This window comes from Cervus elaphus, chromosome 23 (assembly GCF_910594005.1).
Source record: "Cervus elaphus chromosome 23, mCerEla1.1, whole genome shotgun sequence".
Taxonomy (NCBI): Eukaryota; Metazoa; Chordata; class Mammalia; order Artiodactyla; family Cervidae; genus Cervus; species Cervus elaphus.
The window spans coordinates 37836599-37857943 of NC_057837.1; the positions used below are offsets into that span (position 1 = coordinate 37836599).

At 46.1% G+C, this 21345-nt stretch overlaps 1 protein-coding gene across 1 annotated transcript in view; it reads left to right on the top strand.

Annotated features, from left to right (window-relative positions):
* The window catches only part of PCSK2 (proprotein convertase subtilisin/kexin type 2), a 232919-nt gene that overhangs the window by 134288 nt on the left and 77286 nt on the right, over positions 1-21345 (top strand). Inside the window, exon 5 of the mRNA XM_043884819.1 lies at positions 246-283. Within this exon, the coding sequence (XP_043740754.1) occupies positions 246-283 (38 nt within the window). The remainder of the gene's footprint in view (positions 1-245; positions 284-21345) is intronic.

Sequence of the window (21345 nt, forward strand, 5' to 3'; positions counted from 1 at the left end):
CAGAAGTGTTATGCTAAGGCCATGAGCTGTGACTGGCTTCACTCCTCTGACACATCCGGTGGCCCCTGGCTCTACATGGGTTGGCGGGGGCAGCGCCCTCCCCCAGGGGTATGTGAGGCGGGGGCCCAGCGCTCACCCCCTCGCGATCTTCTGACGCCCACACAGAAGGCGCCTTCTTGAGCAGCTTTCCTGAAGACACACAGCAGGTATTAACACTCTGTTCCTGTGTTCTTGTCTTTTCACAGGAATCGACTATCTCCACCCGGACCTGGCCTCGAACTACGTAAGTGCACGCTGCCCTGTGTGGGGAATCACACGTGTCCTGAATGCTCTGGTGCCCCAGGTGGTGGGAGGACACACGCACGCACACACACCTGCCTGCACATAGGCCACACCCAGGGCACACGGGTACCCGGCACACAGGTACCCTGCACACGCACGCATGCCAGACGGCCCATCTTGTGGAAGCCGCAGCTTGAGTCAAAGACAGACAGATGAGGCATGGGGCCGGGAGCAGGCAAGGTGAGTGAGTTCAGAGAGAAAAAGAAGGAAACGAGGTCTGAAAGAACAAAGTGTCAAGAAAGAAAAGGTAGAGGGAGCAGGGAGAGAGGGCCTTGGAAAAGTTTAAAATCAGCTCCAGCTGAGGACATTGACTGGAGGGTGGAAATGAGCCATTTGGGTTCTTGCTGGACAAAACGGATGGCAAAAAGCCCAAGAAGGCAACAACTCGCACGTCACCCACAGCTCTATGAGAGCAAGCATGCCACTTTCTTAAGATTATCTTTGTCCTGATGAGCTCTGCACACTGACTTTCCCCACAAATCCAAATATGGCATATAGCATCCCTTGACAGAGGAGAAATATTAACAGGGAATCACAGTAAATGTCTGGGCTCTGACTTTTGACCCAGCAAGTCACCTGCTGATTCCTGATAAGATCTACAAACCCTTTAAACTTAAGTGATCGCTTTACTATAACCCCAGGGAGTATACCATTCAAGCATCAGTGTAGTCACTTAAAATAACCCAAACTATTACTACGCTATATTTCTCCTACAACTTCCAGATCTAGGTATTTTTTAAAAAATATATTTTGGTTGCTGAGAAGACTCATATATTTAGAGAATATAGATTTAAATAGAGGAAAGATGATTAACAAGAAGAAATATTTGGGGATCCATGTTCTTCCTAGAAGGTGTGAGTGTCCACACTGCAAAACAAGAAGGGAGATTTTACATGCGTGTGGTGGACAGGAAATCGGGAAGCAGAACACAGACATGCTGGGTTTCTATTGATCTCGTGGGCCTTATCAATCTAGAAGAGTGCACACTGGGCTGAGCATCTTTTTTAATGGAAAAAAAAAGTTGAATTAAGCATCGGTGTTGTCCAGCCAATGTGCCTCCAGAGAGAAAAGACAGACATCAATCCAAAGCTCATTGGATGGATGGGAATCCACTCTGCTAGATCAGGCAATAAAGAACTGGGACTTCCCTGATGGTCCAGTTGTAAAGATGTCACCTTTCAACACAAAGGGTTTAGGTTCCATTCCCTTTTTGGAGAGCTAAGACCCCACATGGCTTGGGGTCAAAAAACCAAAAGGTAAAACAGAAACAATAATGTAACAAATTCAGCAAAGGCTTTAAAAAATAGACCAAAAAAAGGAAGGAACTGTCTAGGAGCTGTATCAATAGATTCAGACTCCCAACCATCTGCAAAGTCTAAGGACAGCAGTTGCTCCTCCTCTCCAACCTCCCTGCTGGTACACGGAGCCACTGCCTGGCTGTTCCTCCACTTCCTTGGAGGGACCACCCCATGTAGGGCCTTGTCCATCTCCTTGAAAGCCCCGTGTTTGCATTCACGTGTCCAGCTCTTCTCAACTCCATGGACTGTAGCCCGCCAGACTCCTCTGTCCATGGACTTTTCCAGGCAAGAATACTGGAGTGGGTTGCCGTTTCCTTCTCCAGGGGATCTTCCCCATCCAGGGATGGAGACATCTCTTGCGTCTCCAGTATTGGCAGGCCGATTCTTTACCACTTTTGCCACCTGGGCTACTCCAAAGCCCTACCTCCCCCAGAAATGCAGAACCGTGGAGAGTTTGCCAAGGAGAGGTGGAGAGATGCATGTGCCTCGTTTTCTTCAGGTTCTGATCTTGGAGGCCCTCCCTTACAGAGAAATGGTAGGGACAACCAGTTGCAGGCAGAGGTTCAGCCTCAGGGCTGCCCTTGCAACTGAGGCACTTCTAGTCTCCTCCCTGGATGAGTTCCTCTTGCAGCGTCTACAGCATCACTGTGGAGTGGCTGCCAGTAAGGCTGGACAGTGGGCAGCACACGCCTCTCTCTTTCTAAGGCCACTTTCTGCCCTTACTGGAGATTGACCTGGCCACCCCTGCTCAGCCCAAGTGTTTATGTGACAGCTGTTCCCAGCACCAGTCACCAGATTAACAAGAGATAGGAATTCAACACCAGTCACCAGATTAACAAGAGACAGTAATTCAACACCAGTCACCAGATTAACAAGAGATAGGAATTCAACACCAGTCACCAGATTAACAAGAGACAGTAATTCAAGTGGGAAAAAATTCTTTCGGGGCTCTGATGAATGGTAGGTACAATGCCAGTGGACAGTGTCATTCACCTGCCAAAAACTCTCATTTGAAATTGGGAAAGTGAAAGATACATATTGAAGGGCATTAGCTCCCCTCAAATCTGCAATATCAGAACACATCTGAAAAGTCTATGAGTTCTTTGAGTGCCATTTTCTTTTTTCCCTTTTCTTTCCTTTGTTTCTTTCCAAAACAAATGTTTCTAATTAAACAATAAATACATGTCCTCTATAGAACATGCGGAAAAACATAAAACAGATTCAGAGCTAGCTATATCACCGTTCTTAACATTTTGACACATTTTGGACTTCATTTCTGTGTGTTTATTTCTAATAAAATTGGGCTCTTGTTGCTTATACAGTATCCCCCACTTCCATGTGTTATGTCATGATATTTTTATATTATCAAATAATCTTCAAAACCTGATTATAAAAGCTATATAGTATTGCCTCATGTGGTAATTTACTTAAACTCTCCAATCCCCAATAATTGGACAACTAGGTTGCCTCCAATGGGCATCTCACTCTTAGAGAGATAGTGATGGATGGTGACAAGGGTGGTTGAGGGTCTCCAAACCACAACAGGCTAAGGAGAGTGAAAAGAATTGGGGGGGGGGGAGGAAACCACAACTTAAGAAGCACATTAAATACGTTTTCAAGCATTTCCAGTTCTCTAGAATGGATGAGGCATTCAACATGTTCAGTAGTTTCTCCCATGAAAATTCCCACCAATGTGTGACCATTGCAGGAGGATTTTAGTTCAGTTAAAGCAAAAACGAATGACTAAGGAGTAAATAAAAAGCATTAGCTCCTCCAGGAAGTAATGAGCTCTCCTGACCTGAGAATGTTCATGAAGAGCATTGATGGCCATTTGGCAGGGTTGTTGAAGAAATGACTTAAACTAGATGACATCTAAGACCCAAATGGAAACTGTGAGCTCTGGAGAGAACTGCATGATTCAACAACTTCCAACCAGAGGAAGGTCCATGTCTTCAGCACTCACCAAATTCACTCACAAAACACTTTTAACTTTACGAAGTGAGTATATCTAACTATACATGCCTTTGAAAATGTCCTCTGTCTTTGGTAGAAGTGAGAAAACTGAACCCCCAAATAACTCATCCTTAACTCCTCAGCGGAAAACCTGAACCGCTAGTTTTCACCAGTCACGTGTCTCCTTCACTCTGGATAGAGTTGAGAGTGACAATTTTAAAGCAACTTTAAAGCTGCCAGATTTGTCTTCTTTATTTTTAATTAAAAATTTTACACTACAATTAACAGAATGAGGATGGCAAGTGGAGTAGACCTGCCCAAGAGGGCAGTGAAGTCAGTGGATGGTGATAAACTAGAAAATTGTTTGAGCAAAGGATTAACAGGCAGCTTCACACCTTGTTAGGTGACTTAATGGCTTGGATTCGAGAACTAGCCAGTGCTCTTCTAGAGAAATGTACTTACTTTGGGAAGGTCCACGTTTGGGTTCCAGCCAAAGCAGACCTGAGACAGGGTTTGAGGGCAAGTGGTTTATTTGGGAGGTGACCTTAGGAAGCAAGATGAGAGGCAGGCAGCACGAGATGCAAGAAGGAAGGCAGCCGGCAGGAGGTGCATTTCAGGCAAGTCACCATGGCAAACCAGCTGGAACTTAATCCCACTGGGGCATCTGTGAGCACATGCTGGGCACCAGAGTTCTCCCCCACGGGATGGGACACCTGGAAGCTGGGGTGTTTCCACTGCAGCTCCCATCAGTCACTGCTGAGGGCTGCTCCCAGGGGACGTCAAGACCCCAGCACCTCTGCCCTCCCCAACATCTCAGGAAGGGCCCTCCACAAACAGAAGTGGGAATAGGCAGCTGGAGCCCTTCAAGAATGTGGAAACAACAGGCTGGGTCCTGGCAACATCTGCCTGAGGGAGGGTGACTTGGCAATTTATTAAAGGTTAAAATAAACAGAAACGTGCTCAGTGAGAAGTAAAAGCCCCTATCAGAGGCTCTTAGACAAAAGGACAAAAACTTCTTCATAATCAAACCAGGAAAAATGTTTCCCAGAGCAGAATTATTATAAAATCTTGTTTATTCTGTGTACTAAAAGACAAGACTCAAGGTAGGCTGGTCGTCCAACATTCTTTCCATTTAAACTGAGAATTTAAATCCTCTGAAAGCTGCAAATTAATATATAAATGTAAGTGAAAGTGACGTCGCTTAGTCATGTCCGATTCTTTGCGACCCTGTGGACTGTAGCCCAGCAGGCTCCTCCATCCATGGGATTCTCCAGGCAAGAATACTGGAGTGGGTTGCTATTTCCTTCTCCAGGGGATCTTCCTGACCCAGGGATCGAACCCGGTCTCCCACATTGCAGACAGACACTTTAACCTCTGAGCCACCAGGGAAGCAATTAGTGTTAATTTAATTCAACAACTCCACCCAAAATCTGTTGAGTGTTAGGAGCACGAAATGATAGTGGCCACTTCCACTGTTGCTCTGTTGTTCTCTGATTGAATTTAACCTGAGGATCCACTCTCTCTGGTAAACACTCATTATTCCAAATAAATAATGTCTCTTCATCTCAATAGTAACAACATGAAATGAGTCTTGGCCAAGTCCCTATTTCAAACCAAGCTGAAATCAGTGTTCCTTTACCCAGCCTCTCTGGAGAAACGGTCTGGATATGGGCTCCACCTCAATCAGATGGCCATAACTTGGGCTCACTGTGGGTGAGCCCCGAGGAAGAGAAACCAGACACAGAGGTTCTTCAGAGGAGCCTGTGGTCCATAAGGACATAGGCCTGGGCATGACTTGCAGGTGAGGGGTGGGCAGGCAGCGGGGGTCATTGTCTTTGTGCTGGGTGGTCCCCTGCAGCAATGATCTCGTGTTCATGGTGCAGCTCCAAGCCTGGGGTCTTCCCAGGCCTGCAGGACAGGCAGGTGTGACCGAGGTGGCAGCTTTCGGGGTGTAGGACAGGTGAAGCCGAGCCTCTCCACACAGAGCAGGGCCAGGCAGGGCGTGGGGCTGACACCGGGGGAGCGGCTGGCACACCCCGGGGCCAACATGGAGACTGAGTGAACCCTGAGCATGACTCCCAGCTCCCCGGCTCACAGACGTGCAACCTTAGACTCACCAAGTAAACCTCTGTGAACTTTAACTTCCTATCAGGTGTGCTGTGAGGTATCGTTGAAAGGCCATGTGTGTATCTCCTGAAAGATAATGTGTGTGCTCAGTCGCTCAGTCGTGTCCGACTCTTTGCGACCCCGTGGACTGTAGCCTGCCAGGCTCCTCTGTCTGTGGAATTTCCCAGGCAAGAACACTGGAGTGGGTTACCATTTCCTTCTCCAGGGTATCTTCCGCACCTGGGGATCAAACCCGAGTCTCCCGCATTGCAGGTGGATTCTTTACCACTGAGCCATCTGGGAAGCCCCTGAAAGATAACAGATGCTCAATTAACATCCATTTCTTTCTGAAAAAAGTTGAGATGACACGGGCAGCCTGTCCCGATGGAGAAACAGGGACACGAGCTTAATGTTATCAAAAGAGAAAACAGGGCACCTCCAGACTCAATGTAAGACTGTGAGGCTAGGAAAGCAGAGAATGCAAGGTGAAGGTTACCCAAGTCAATCTCAAACATGGATTTGAAAAAGAACATCCAAGCCAACAGAAGAAACAGAGAGAGAGGACCCTTTGCTCAAAGCCCAGATGGAAGGAAGAGGTCCCACTGACATATTAGGGTCATTTTTATGCAGCAGCTGTACAGTTTCCCATGCTAGACCCTCTTCCAGGTCCTCTCACAGTGACTGAGGCCATCCCAGCCTAAGAGAAAACAAATTTGTCTGGCCCCATCCCAGACCTACAGAAACAAAATCTCTAGGAATAAGCCTCATCACATGTATTTCTTTGACAATATTCCCAGATTTTGAGGGCTGAGAATTGATGCTTTTGAACTGTGGTATTGGAGAAAACTTTTGAGAGTCCCTGGGACTGCAAGAAGATCCAACCAGTCAATCCCAAAGGAAATCAACCCTGAATATTCATTGAAAGGACTGATGCTGAAGCTGAAACTCCAATACGTTTGCCACCTGATGCAAAGAGTTGACTCATTGGAAAAGACCCTGATGCTGGGAAAGATTGAAGGCAGGAGGAGAAGGGGACGACAGAGGATGAGATGGTTGGATGGCATCACTGACTCGATGGACGTGAGTTTGAGCAAGCTCCGGGAGATGGTGAAGGACAGGGAAGCCTGGTGTGCTGCAGTCCGTGAGGTGGCAAAGAGTCAGACACGATGACTAAACAACAACCAGATTCTGATGGTTCACCTCATCATTTGTTTTGACACTTTCCTCATTCATTCATCCATTTATTTACTCAACAATGCTATTTCCAACAAATGTATGACCCTGTTGCAACCAGATCACAAGCTCTTTGTAGGGAAGTGTGTACCTTTTCAATTTTGTGTTCTTCTTATCATTTAGCACAGCACTGAGCAGGCATTTAATGAATCTGTGTCAAATTGCTTTGCATATTAATCAATCACAATTGCATATTAATTAGTCAATCCTTTTGCAAATGAGATCAGGACCTCAGTCGCGTGTTGGGCCTCTGTTGGTAGTGATGGGAAATGCTGGGGTGCAGCCCTCATCCACCTCCACCCTGTGCTGCATCACCTGTGTCACTTGCGAGGGGCACAGAGGACCAGGGAGGTTAACTGAGGTTTCCCCCACACTCCCTCACCCACCCCTGTGGCTGAAGACCTGGAGAGAACGTGATTCTCAACATGGATAATCCACCTACAGATAAGCAAGAGCTCCTTCTTTTCTGTAATGCTTAGAACTCCCGAGGTTGGTAGGAATGAAAGTAAGTTCTCAGATGGGAGAAGACAAATTATGCTCTTTGTTTCAGTTCAAAATTTGGAACATTATTTATGCTCCAGGGTTGTAATTTCACCAACGGAAGTTCTTGGAAAAGAAAAGAGGCCACCCCCTAGGACCTGTATTTTTCCACTCTTTTGATGGGCTCCTAACTGTGACTGGCTTTGAAGAGGGGCCTTTGGAGCGCCCTGAAGGGCTGTCAGAACACAGCCTGCAGCAGGTAGCTTTGAGCTTGGGCCCTGTGCTTGCTGGGAAGCTGCCATGATAAAAGGGTGGCAGCCGGAAGTGACCAGGCCTCAGTCCTGAATGACTCAGATGCTAGGAAGTATTGATTGCATGCATCGCTTCAGGCTTTTAGGCTGATTAATATTTAAATAAAGCACATTAATATTGCATATGCAATTGAGGTTGAAACAACCTTTGTTGGAAGAAGGAGCTGGGTTTCTTTTGATGTACTCATTAATGCTGGCCAGATTACCGTGAGCACTCGATCACCAGGAGGCCAGACTGAATATTGGGGGGTAAGAACCTTTTTTTTCAATCCTTTGGACAGACCATCAGTCAAATGAGTATGATCTGACTCAACACATGTACTAGGGGAATCTGTCCATTTTTACAGGAACAGACTTTGACATAGAAATGGGAGAAAATAGAGAATCTTGATTAATGGAAATGAAGTTACTTACTCGGACCTAGATTTCCAACTCCAGGCAAAAGCCAAGAGGAAAAAACATCTGGTTAATTTTTCTGTATTGCTCAGTTGACTAGTTTTTTTTCCATTGAACCGAGTCAAAGGTTAAGAGAATCGTATTGAATTTCTACTGTGTTAAAGATACTGTGCAAGGTGCCTGAATGGTTGTATGAAAAATCTGGTCCCAGCCCTTGGGGAGCTCAAAGTTCAGTGTGAGAGGCACACCTGTAGATGTGACATGATATCATGACATCATGACACGTGCAGTGCTGACCCAGAAGGAAAAACACCACCCACAATGGGGACGCAGAAAGGAGAACAAGCAAGTGGGCCCTGAAAGCTGGAGGCAGGAAGAGGCTTGAATGCATTTAAAGAATGTTTTCCTGCGTCGATATAGCATGGGAACTCATCTAGAAGCTTGATCTACATGATACTGAGCAAAGGGTCATTGGCTTCTAATTGGTTTTTCATCTGGAGTTTTGTTTCTACCAAGAAGCCTAGACTATAAGTAACCTGTTAAAATCATTTTCTTATCCCCAAATTTCCTAAAGGCCTGTGACAGCCTCTTCAACTAAATGTAAGTGACTTTAAGAACAAGATAATATGTTCTTATTCTCTTGTTCATGAGAGACTCAACCAAAGGCTTCATTCCCCAAGGAGATCATTAATAGAAACTCTTCCGTTAATGAATGACTGAATCGATGGGTGGGTGGATAGATGGATGGTTGGATGGATAGATGCTAATAGTATTATTAGGCTTGGAGAGGTGTTTGTGTAAGTCCCTCACTCACTACAGGAGGAAACTGAGACCCAGAATGAGGGTGAATGGCCAGAGGCCACACACCAGGTTAGAGAAGAGCTAGTCCTGGACTCGGGTCCCAATCCTGCGAACCTCACCGTTCACACATGGCCAAGGGGCACATCCGGCCAAATCTGGGCCTACTTGGGGAAGCCCCTCTGAGTCCCTCTGCTGGAGCTTCAAGGCCCTCGGCCCCTCCCAGCCAAGTCCTCCTGACCCACACTCTGCACGGCTGCCCCTGCCTTCAGCCACCCGAGCGGGCCCTTGGGAGCAGAGTCTGCCTCTCCCACCCTTTGAACCTGATTTCTGCGTGCCCCGACCCTGGCAGCCGTCTGGCCTTGCCTCAGCTTCTGGTACCTGTTGCTCTTCTTGGAGGATTGCCCTGGGGCTCCTGGAGCCTGCCCTGCCCCTCATACGTGGAGAGCTGGTGAGTCCGGGAATGTCCATCCGGTCTTGGTACACCCGTTAATCTTCAGCTGCCTACAGGAGCATGAAGGCCTGGTCTCAGAAACGCTAGGCTGTAACCAACCCTCGGGGGCCCCCTGCTGGACTCGCCTGAAATCACACCCAGGTTTGGCTTCCTTGCCTGTTCAAGCTGCTTCCCACCCCCACCCTCCATCACTGGTTTCCCCTGGGAGCACATCTTTAATAAATCACTTGCCCACAAGCCTTCATCTCAGAGTCTGTGTTGGAATCCTGACCTCCTTACATTTGAACAGTCTGGAGCTTCAGGCAAAACAGCATTTTCCATCCTGCATGGCCAAGGCAGAGGGAATCTCTGACATAGCAATAAGATTAGCTTCTCAACCATGGTAACCCTGCTGGCTCGCAATCTACAGGAAATTATTTTTCACAAAGAAAGAACCCGTAATTACTAACCGATAATTAAAACCTGAAGCCAAGTGCAGGACGCCGGGCTTGGCTTGGAGTCGTGTTGCTCACCACCGTCCCCAGGACGGCAGGGAGGTCTGTACCTTGAACATCGGGCACACAGCCCCTCCACACTGAGTGCTCTGCTGGGCGGAAGAATAGGATGTATTACAGTGTGTGGGAGATATTTTCATTAAGCTATGGAAATAGGAGGCTTATGTTTTATAGCTCAAACGTTGCCAATTTTTTTAAGTAAGAGGGTTAGTGTAAATCTCAGCTATTCAAGGAGCCCCAGCTTGAGGGATCCCACTGAATCACTGTGAGCAAAAATGCCTCATTCGAGCATCGTGGTCCTCTGTTTCCCCTTCTGTAAATCAGGGGTGACCATCTTCCCTGCTTCAGAATCAAAGGATTATAGTGATTGTCCACATTACTGATAAGAACAGTGGGTCTTTGCCCATCTATCCAAAAGTACACACGGAACTCCTCAGAGCTGCTGCAGGCATAGATACCCATCTGGTGCTGGACCTGGGCCTATCCTCCACCATCCCCCACAAACACACGCACACATGTTCTCTCTTGTCCTTGTAGAGAATGTTCCAGAAGACTCAGCAGGAAGGAGCCAGTGCTCTATGGGTGCTGGCATGGTGACCAGCCATGCACTGAGTCACTGGATACAGTCAGTACCATGTTGGGATTCTTCCCAGGCACCTTACAAATAAAAATATATATATGTGTGTTCCTGTGAATAAGACTGTAGCTCAAGTTCATTAACACTTCAGAAACTAGTCACCTGCAAGCTATTGCAATCATCCTGTCCTACAGGATGATTTGGTTTAGGAGTTTTCACTGTTGCTTATTTCCACATGGTTTCCTTAATGTAGTAGTCTTCACGTTCACCTGACACTTGCTTGTTTGATCTTGGTTCACACATCCTCACATGGAGAGTTGGTTGTTGGTAAGAGAGGGTAAGATCCCTCTTTTCTCCCTGCCTCAGTCCTGACATGTCCATCCTTTGGTATTGAGCAGCTTCTTCTGAACTGCAGAGATTCTCCACCCAGCATTTGTTAGAAGGTGCTGTGTGCCTGACTTTATGTTTTGCATGTATTGTCACATTCAATCTGCATGTTAAAATAATAGAATAGACGGTAAAAGAATCTTCATGCAATGTGAGAGTCCAGGGTTCAATCCCTGGGTCAGGAAGTTACCCTGAAGAAGGGAATGGCAACTCACTCCAGTGTTCTTGACTGGAGAATTCCATGGACAGAGGAGCCTGGTGGGCTACAGTCTATGGGGTCGCAAAAAGTCAGACATGACTGAGCAGCCAACACTTTCACTTTCTTCAGGCACTTTTTACCCACCTCTCAAAGAGAGGAAACTGAAGGTCAGAGAGGTTCATCATCTGCCTTAGCTCACACAGTCGGCAAGGAGTGAGATGTGAAGTTTACCATCTGTCATGCAATTTTGTTGAACTTTGTTCAATTTAGCTCCCTTCCAGGCTCCCACCACTCAGCAAATGGCACCACCATGGACCAAGTGATGAAAGCCCTGAGAGTGGTCCTTGCCTCTTCTCTCCTCCTGTCTCCTGTCAGCTGGTCCTAGCCACACTGCAGCACACCTGCTTCTCTGCCTCCACCACAGGCATCCTGGACCAGGTCAGCATCACCTGCCTCCCGGACCTGAGAGAAGCCCCAGCTTCCTGCCACCACTTTGCCCTCTACAGTGCCCTCTCCCCCAAATCACCAGCATTATTGTAGAGGACAGTAATGACAAGAGGCCACATCACTGCCCCAGTTAAACCATCTGGAGGCTCTTCCTGCACCCAGAGTCACACCCCTCCTTCCCAGCTTCAGCCACCCTTTCAACCTGTCTCCTCCTTCCTCGCTATTTATCAAACTACAACTGCAAGATTTGCCCTGATTCGACACTTAGAAGGCTTATACCCTAAGTCTGTTTCAACCTCTGGTTTAGTCCCTTCCTAGTTCTTAAAGCCATTTGTAGTGAAAGTTGCTCAGTCGTGTCCGACTCTTTGTGACCCCCATGGACTATACAGTCCATGGAATTCTCCCCACCAGAATACTGAAGTGGGTGGCCTTTCCCTTCCCTAGGGGATCTTCCCAACCCAGAAATTGAACCAAGGTCTCCTAAATTGCAGGCTGATTCTTTATCAACTGAGCTACTAAGGAAGCAGTGATTGTCTTTTGTGCCTTCCACTGGAATGTCAGCTCTAGGAGCCTGGGGATCTTCTCTGTCTCATTCATCTCTTTGTCCTCAACAAGGCACCATGACCATGACCAGTATGTGTTGGATGACAGGCTAAAGAAGAAATGCTTTCCTTTTCCTTTTCTTTAGCCTTCATCCCTAATTTCTTCTGGCCATGCTTTCCCCTCACAAAACCCTTCTCCACAGCTTTGTTAGGCTCTTTCCGTCCTGCTTATAGTAGAAATTATTTATATGCACCTTCATAAACACTGTGACAGGAAGCTTCTAGTCAGCACCACCAGGAGGGTTGTCTACACAGGAAATGAACACGTGTTAGTACTTGCTGGTTTCTGGGGAGAACTGCTGTATTTCTTCATAGCTGTAATCCAAGCCACAGGAGACCCAGACCCAGATCCAGGCTGACCTATGTGTCTTAAAAGAGGAATTAGAAAAAGCAACAGCCATTATTGTCTTGATGTTTAGCTCATTCATTTGTTTTAGGCAATGAACATAGCCAATCGACTTCAGCAAGCATGCATTTTCAAGCTAAAAAAAAAAAAAAGTCAACCTAGCTTTTTTCTACTTAAGTATCTTAAAGTATCTACTTAAGTATCTTAAAGGTTTTGAAAATTGGAAAACAAAGCGGTCTGCGGATGTGTTCTTAGCTAATAACTTTGCTTATCCACCATTCCACCAGGAGAAGGGAATTCTGAAATATAGGAATGCTACACACAGGACTCGGAGAAGGAAATGGCACCCACTCCAGTACTCTTGCCTGGAAAATCCCATGGACAGAGGGGCCTGGTAAGCTGCAGTCCATGGGGTCGCTAAGAGTCAGACACAACTGAGCGACTTCACTTTCACTTTTCACTTTCACGCATTGGAGAAGGAAATGGCACCCACTGCAGTGTTCTTGCCTGGAGAATCCCAGGGACGGGGGAGCCTGGTGGGCTGCCGTCTATGGGGTCGCACAGAGTTGGACACGATTGAGCGACTTAGCAGCAGCCGCAGCATGCACAAGGCTCTCTAAAGAAACATGTGGTGTCACGTGTTCTCATTATTAATATTAAACTCCAGGCACCTTATATACAAAGCCTTCCAAAGGAAAACAAACCTGCCCTAGAAACAGAGCTCATAATTATAATCACAGATGCCATTTGTTCCTCACAGGGAATGCTTAAAATATCAATTTAAATGCAAATGAATCTTATCGTTCCAAATTAGGCTCATTCTATTGTGTTGAAATTAATATAGAAAATAATTTCGAACACTAAATTATGAGTAATTAATATTGACACTGTGAAAAAATACACTTATTTTGATATTCCGAAGCGGAGCAGACTTGTCTGTTTGCTGTGTGTGCTGCGAGCAGTGCCCGGCAGGGCTAATTTGTGGGATTAACACAACAGAAAGGAGGGGCAGGAGACACATGGCTAGGATACATCTTAGCTATTCTTGGATCCAAAGAAAGCACACTTACGTGATACTCATTTATTTTATTCTGTTCCGGTCTCACCACGCAACATGTAGAATCCTAGCTCCCCAACCAGGAATGGAACTCGTGTCTCCTGTGGTGGAAGAGCAGAGTCCTAAATACTGGACCACCTGGGAATTCCCACTTACGTGATATTTAAGAATAAATTATTCCAGGAATACTAAAGAGCTCAATTTAAAGAGTCAAAATCTTTCTCTCAAACATTAAAACAAAAAGGACCTTTGTCTCCTCTACCGTCACATCTAGAGGTTGGCAAGCTACCATGCATAGATCACCCACCTCTTTTGCCAAATAAACTTTTATCAGACACACCCATTTGTTGATTGATTGTTGAGGACTGCTTTCATGGTACAATGGCCTTGTGGAGGGGTTGGAACAGAGACCATCTGACCTGCAAAGCCCGCAATTTTTACTATTTGACTCTTTTGAAAAAGTCGGCCAAAATCCCCTGATGGAACCAGCTGTGTACCAACAGTTTTGTTTTTTTTTTTTTAAGAAACACCAGTCCGGTGAGTTGCAATGAGGGACCAATCATGGTTATTCCACTTCCTAGCAGTGGGGAATCTGACAAAATTTTACTTGTGTTGGAAGCATAGCCTTCTCATTTGTAAGCTGAGAAAGTTGGACTCTTGCCTGCTGTAACTCTAAAATCTTATGACACTCTTCCCCTTTCCGATAAAATCACTGATTAAGAAACAGAAGCTGAATCGGTTTTCTAAGGAAATGAAATTGTCAAGTAGCTTGAATCTCCTTAACTTGCTTTTGAGAATGACTGGCATAAAGTCAAAGTTATGCTCCTTTCCCACGCATAACACTCTCTGCATTCACCACGGTGCCTGAGTGATTTCAGAGTTTTGCACTCATTTACTGTCTCAGTTTGGCTTCCTCTGGAAACCCAGCCTGAGGCTTGAATTGTTTATCATGGTCCGAGGAAGCAGGGGTGGGAGAAGGAGTCCAGAGAGGGTGTGTATCAAGTTAGTGACCACCGTGGAGCTCAGGTGTGCTGGGAAATGCTGAGCTGTGGGTTAGAACTTGAGGGGGGAAGAGTTGGGGTATTAATATACCAGCTCCCATCAGTCAGTCATTGCAGGTTGCTGCCAGGATTGAGGGGAGAGTAGTCTCCTCTTCGGGGCTGCCACAGTCATGCGTAGATTGGGCTCTGGAGATACAGAGATAAAAATGTGACAGAGGAAGGTTGAGTCAATATGCATTGAAAAGCTAAAAGCAAGAGTCATGAATGGGCTCTCCAGCGGCCAGCGGCATTTGCTCACACAAACCACATGTCTCCAAACTTTCCAATCATGCATCCCCATCTATAAAACTTTTAAGTAGGCTCTCCAAATATATTCATAGTTATTTATTCACACAGTGTATGTGCTACTGTAATAGTTAACTGTGCTCAGTTCAGCTCAGTCGCTCAGTCGTGTCCCACTCTTTGCGACCCCATGGACAGCAGCACAGCAGGCCTCCCTGTCCATCACCAACTCCCAGAGTTTACTCAAACTTACGTCCACTGAGTCGGTGATGCCGTCCAACCATCTCATCCTCTGTCAGCCCCTTCTCCTCCTGCCTTCAATCTTTCCCAGCATCAGGGTCTTTTCAAATGAGTCAGCTCTTTGCATCAGGTGGCCAAAGTATTGGAGTTTCAGCTTCAACATCAGTCCTTCCAATGAACACTCAGGACTGATCTCCTTTAGGATGGACTGGTTGGATCTCTTTGCAGTCCAAGGGACTCTCAAGAGTCTTCTCCAACACCACAGTTCAAAAGCATCAGTTCTTTGGTGCTCAGCTTTCTTTATAGTCCAACTCTCACATCCATACATGACTACTGGACACACCATAGCCTTGACCAGACGGACCTTTGTTGGCAAAGTAATGTCTCTGCTTTTGAATATGCTGTCTAGGTTGGTCATAACTTTCCTTCCAAGGAGCAAGTGTCTTTTAATTTCATGGCTGCAGTCACCATCTGCTGTGATTTTGGAGCCCCCAAAAATAAAGTCAGCCACTGTTTCCCCATCTATTTGCCATGAAGTGATGGGACCAGATGCCATGATCTTAGTTTTCTGAATGGTGAGTTTTAAAGCCAAATTTTTCACTCTCCTCTTTCACTTTCATCAAGAGGCTCTTTAGTTCTTCTTCACTTTCTGCCATAAGGGTGGTGTTATTTGTATATCTGAGGTTATTGATATATCTCCCGGCAATCTTGATTCCAGCTTGTGCTTTATTCAGCCCAGCATTTCTCATGATGTACCCTGCATATAAGTTAAATAAGCAGGGTGACAATATACAGCCTTGATGTACTCCTTTTCCTAACTGTGTATGGTGGTGCTAATGGTAAAGACCCCACCTGCAGGAGACATAAGAGACGTGAGTTCGATCCATGGGTTGGAAAGATTCCCCTGGAGGAGGGCATGGCAGCGTACTCCAGTGTTCTTGCCCGGGGAATCCCGTGGACAGAGGAGCCTGGCGGGGTACAGTCCATAGTGTTGCACAGAGTCGGACATGACTGAAGTGACTTAGCACATGCATGTACATTATAAAACATGTTCAAGAAAGTAAATTTTAAAAGATAAAATAACGATAAATAACATTCATGTTCATAACAGCACTGGTGGTAAGAGCCAAAAGATGACATAAGTGTTCATCAACAAAAGAATAAGAATGAATGGATACAAAGTGGTCTGTACATAGTCTGGAATATCAACCAGCAGCTGAGGGAACTGGGGATAGGAAGTTAGACTTCCTGTTTAATAGTTCGACTATTTTGGAAGATGAAACATTCTGGAGATCGGTTACCCGGCAATGTAAACATACCTAACGCTGCTAAACTGTGTATTATGCAAGTGTTAAGACGATTCATTTAGGCAATGCCTTTGTTTTTTGCCATAACTGAAGACAAATACATAACTTAAAATCAGGCGAAAACAGGAAGTTATAATATTTCTCCCCACAGAGGATCTTTTTGCACATCCTCTGGGGTGGGTGTATCTGTTTTGAAGAACTTGGCACTCAACAGCCTGTGACCCTGTCCACAGTGCGATCAGTGAAAGCGTCTGAATAAAAACTCCTTTGGGGTCTTTGCTGTTTGACTCAGTGGTAAGGAATCCTCTGCCAGTGCAGGAAACACAGGTCCAATCCCTGGTCTGGGAAGAGCCCACAGGCCACGGAGCAAGTAAGCCTGTGCGTCACAACCTTTGAGCCCACATGCCGCAACTGCTGAAGCCCGCTGGCTCTAGAGCCCCTGCTCTGCAGCAAGAGAAGCCACGACAATGAGAAAATCACGCACCACAACTAGAGAGTAGCCCCCAGTCGTCACAGCTAGGGAGAGGCTGCACAACAACAAAGACCCAGCACAGCCAGAAATAAATCAATACATTTTGGGGGGGAAAGCTCCTTTGGTCAGCTAGATGTGGAGATTTCTCTCTTCAAGCAAAATAAAAGTGTACAAAAGAAGTGACACTGAGGAGGTCCATAGAAACAAGGGGGCCAGGTCCAATCCTACCTCTAGTATTTAGTTACCAAGATTTGAAGCAAGTTAACCAGCCCCTCTGAGTTGTATTGGGTTGGCCAAAAAGTTTGTTCTGTTTCTTCCAGTTTTGGCCACCTCAATACATCTCTCAAATGTAAAAGAAAGATAGTAACGGGTTTTCATTTATTCATTCAACAATTATTTATTGAGTGCTGTACTATGACAATATCTGTGGTATATTGTTACCTAGTGTAATATTTTGTCATTCAGTCACCAAGTAGTGTCTGACTCTTCGTGATCCCATGGACTGCAACATAGAAGACCTCCCTGTCCCTCACCATCTCCCAGAGTTTGCCCAAGTTCATGTCCATTGCATCGGTGATGCCATCCAACCACCTCATCCTCTGGCACCCCCTTCTCCTGCCTTCAATCTTTCCCAGCATCACCGTCTTTTCTAGTAAGTCAGCTGTTTGCATCAGGTGACCAGAGTATTGGAGCTTCAGCTTCAGCATCAGACCTTCCAGTGTGTGTTCAGGGTTGATTTCCTTTAAGATTGACTAGGTTAATCTCCTTGCTGTCCAAGAGTCTCTCAAGCAGCACCACAGTTCAAAATCAGCAGTTCTTCAGTGCTTTGCTTTATGATCCAGTTCTCATGAAGTAATATTTAGTCTATAATATTTGTTATGTTAGTTACCTATATTGTATTTGCTGCTTAAAAAATTACTCCCCGCACTTGGACATACGGCATCTGTGGGTCAAGAATCCTGGGACAACTTGGCTGGATGGCTCTGTTTCAGGGTCTCTCATGAGGTTGCAGTCAGGGCCGTGTCATCTGAAGGCTTGACTGGTGCTGGTGGTTCTGCTTCCAAGATGGATCACATGGCGTGGGGCTGCCGGGAGGAGACCTCCTTTCCGCTCCCCCCCGCCCCCGTGTGGGTCTCTGTGGACTGAGTTTCCTCACGCCTGGGCAGCTCACCTCCCCTGGAGCAAGTGACCTGAGAGGTCTGTCTCTCATGACCCAGCCTCAGAAGTCACCCACTGCCACCTCGCAGGATCCTCTGGGTTGCATGTGTCAGTTTTGTTCATTGTGGGAGACTGTGTGCAAGGTCATGATGCCAAGAGGCAGGAATCACTTGGGGCCAATTGGATACATTGATGAATAGAGTGGATGTGGTCTCCATCCTCAAAAACCTTTTTGACCCAAAGTGTCTCCCCAGATAGACTCCAAATAGTTACAGAAATCACTGTTTATTTATGACTTCAGTACTTTCCTATGATTTCCTAAGAGTCCTAGGTCCTGTGAATGTGTCTGGGGTTTTTTTTGTTTTTTGGCTGTTCTGGGTTTTCATTGCTGCACACAGGCTTTTCTCTATTTGTGGAGAGTGGGATCTACTCTTCACTGCAGCACACAAACTTCTCATTGTGGTGGCTTCTCTTGTTGCCGAGCATGGGCTCTGGGCACATGGCCTTTGCTAGTTGCAGCTCTTGGTCTCTAGAGCACGGGCTCAATAGTTGTGAATGAGGGCTTAGTTGCTCTGAAGCATGTGAGATCTTCCCAGACCAGGGGTCGAACCCATGTCTCCTGCATTGGCAGGCAGATTCTTTATCACTGAGTCATGAGGAAAGCCCTGAAAATGTGTTTTATGTGAAGAATCGGACCTCATTTGCTGGGTCAGGGAAGAGTTCCCTGCAGAAGAGACCCTTATGCTGATGCCTTAAGGATGAGGAGGAGTTAGGTGTCTGGCAGCAGAGGAAACAGCTGTGCAAAGGCCCTGAGGCAGAAACGTGCCCCGCCCTTTCAAGGATCTGAAGAAAGCTAGTGTGTACGTAAGCGGGAGGAGACAGGAGCATATCAATCCAGGGAGAAAACATCCTGAGTGACCCTGGAGACACAGAAAGAGGCCCGATTGTGCGGACTTCATGACCTGTAAAGATTTTCTACTTCATCCTAGGAGCAAAGAACATTTTTTTTTTCCCTTTGGGTGACAGTGTGGGATGGGAGTGTGACATCAAATTGTATGACTGGGTTTGAAATTTTTCAAAGATCTGTTTGCTTTGGAAATGGATTGGAGGTGGGAAGGAATGGAAGCAGGGAGACCCCCATAAGGGGACCTTTCCAGGATAAGTTATTTGCAAAAGAGCTGTCGTGTTTTGTTTTTTTTTTAAGAGAGAGCAAAAGAAAATGTAACATACTCTGAATTTAGGAGACACTCACCAAATGTTACCTCTCTCTTCCTCTTAAAAAACAAAGAGCTTGGGAGCATTTAAAATAAGGTGGTATCTTCAAGACCTGTGTATGCATGCTAAGTCACTCAGACGTGTCCGACTCTGTGCGATCCCATGGACTGTAGCCCACCAGGCTCCTCTGTCCATGGGATTCTCCAAGCAAGAATCCTGGAGTGGGTTGCCATGCCCTCTTTCAGGGGATCTGCCTGACCCAGGGATCAAGCCTGTGTCGCCTATGCCTCCTGCACAGGTTCTTTACCACTAGCACCACCTGGGAAGCCCATCTGCAAGACGGCTGTCTTTAAATAGGAGACAACACCGTCATTACCTGAAAGCCTCACTAGCCACCTTGCATGCTCAGGGTCCAGAAGGAGCCTTGTCCTGGAAACAGGGAACAGGATTCAGCAGCAATTGGAACGCCTTGCTCACTGTCAGCAGGAACCCAGACCAGCCCACAGAGAGCTCTGAATAGCATTTATGATCCTTAATCAGCAAGCATGCAGCGTTGATCTGGAAATTAATTGGATGCTCGGGTTTTTCACACACTGTGGAGAGTTAGATATTACAAAGATTTTGACAGGAATATATTTAGTAACAGCATCACTGATGCTCCATCGCATGCAGAGACCCACATCCACTTTGGGGCTCATTATATCCTGAGTGACAGTGGATGCTTAGCAAATCTCTCTTGATTATGATGATTAACCACATTGCTCAGTGTCTTTAACAGCGAGTGAGGAGCTGGACCAGAGCTGGGGTTTTCTAAATATGACCCACTCTACTATTATTTATTTAACCATCTTTACTTAATTCACTCATTTATTAGATTGTTTTTAAGGGTAATTGTATGTTTCCACTATAGTGGAAAACCTCACTTGCCATGCAAATAGGACACTCTTTAAAAACAGATACAGTCCACCCCTAATCCCCTGAGTGTGGCCCATGGTGGGTGCGTCACGCCCCAAGAACTGCTGGGCTGGGATGGGCTTGCAGCAAAGGAACTCAGAATGAAGAGCCAGGGTCATGTGTTCCCACAGCTGTGTAAGTCTGCCACACACAGGTGATACAAGGAAGGGATAAAGAAGGAGAAGGGGACAGTTTCTCAAGTGAACAGAAGTGAAGATCTGTTGCAGCTCCTGGGAGCACCAGCTAAAAGACAGAGAAAAACAGGTCTTCTGGACTCACCTCCAGGGACCAGGACTCAGTTGTCTGGGGAGGCAGGGACAGAAATGGGCGGGGGCTCAGGGTCCTGTTTACTGCTACTGAAAGTTTCCTTTAGCCTTTACTCTGTTAAAGAATATTTACAAATGTACATAAATGTATGTTTTTTCAGGGGCAAAACATTGCTTCAACTTCACACATTGCTAGTGGGAAGGTCAAATGGGACAATCCATTTGAGAAGAGGCATGGTGATTTCTTACCAAGTTAAACACGCACACAGTTTCCATACAACCCACAAGCCCACCCTAAGTACTTAACGAAGAGAAACTGAAAAGATATGTTCATTAAAAGACATGTGCAAAAATGTTCACAGCAGCTTTATTCATCTTTGCAAAAAGTGGAAATAATTAAAACGCCCACGTGAAGAGACAAATAAAGTTGAAACATGGTCATACAATGGAATATGGTTCCACACAACCAAACGAACAAGCCACTGATGCAGACAGCAAAGTAGGCAAATCTCAAAACTGTTATGTCAGGTAGAGACGGCAAACATGAAAAGTACATGCTCTCTGTTTCCATTCCACCTGCAATGCGGAAGACCTGGGTTCGATCCCTGGGTTGGGAAGATCCCCTGGAGAAGGGGAAGGCTACCCGCTCCAGTATTCTGGCCTGGAGAATTCTATGGACTAATAGTCCACGGGATCGCAAAGAGTCAGACACGACTGAGCAGCTTTCACTTTCACTTTCTGTTTCCATTTACATCAAGTTCTAAAAGAGACAAAATTAAGATACAGAGATAGAAAGCACAAGAGTGGTAGACCGAGGCAGGTGGAGGCTCGGAGAACTTTCCAAAGAGGTGAAAATATTCTGGGTTTTGATTGCCATGATGATTACATGGGGGCATATGTAGCCAAAACTCTTTGAGCTGTGTATTTAACATTACATATTTTGCTGCTGCTGCTGCTGCCAAGTCAATTC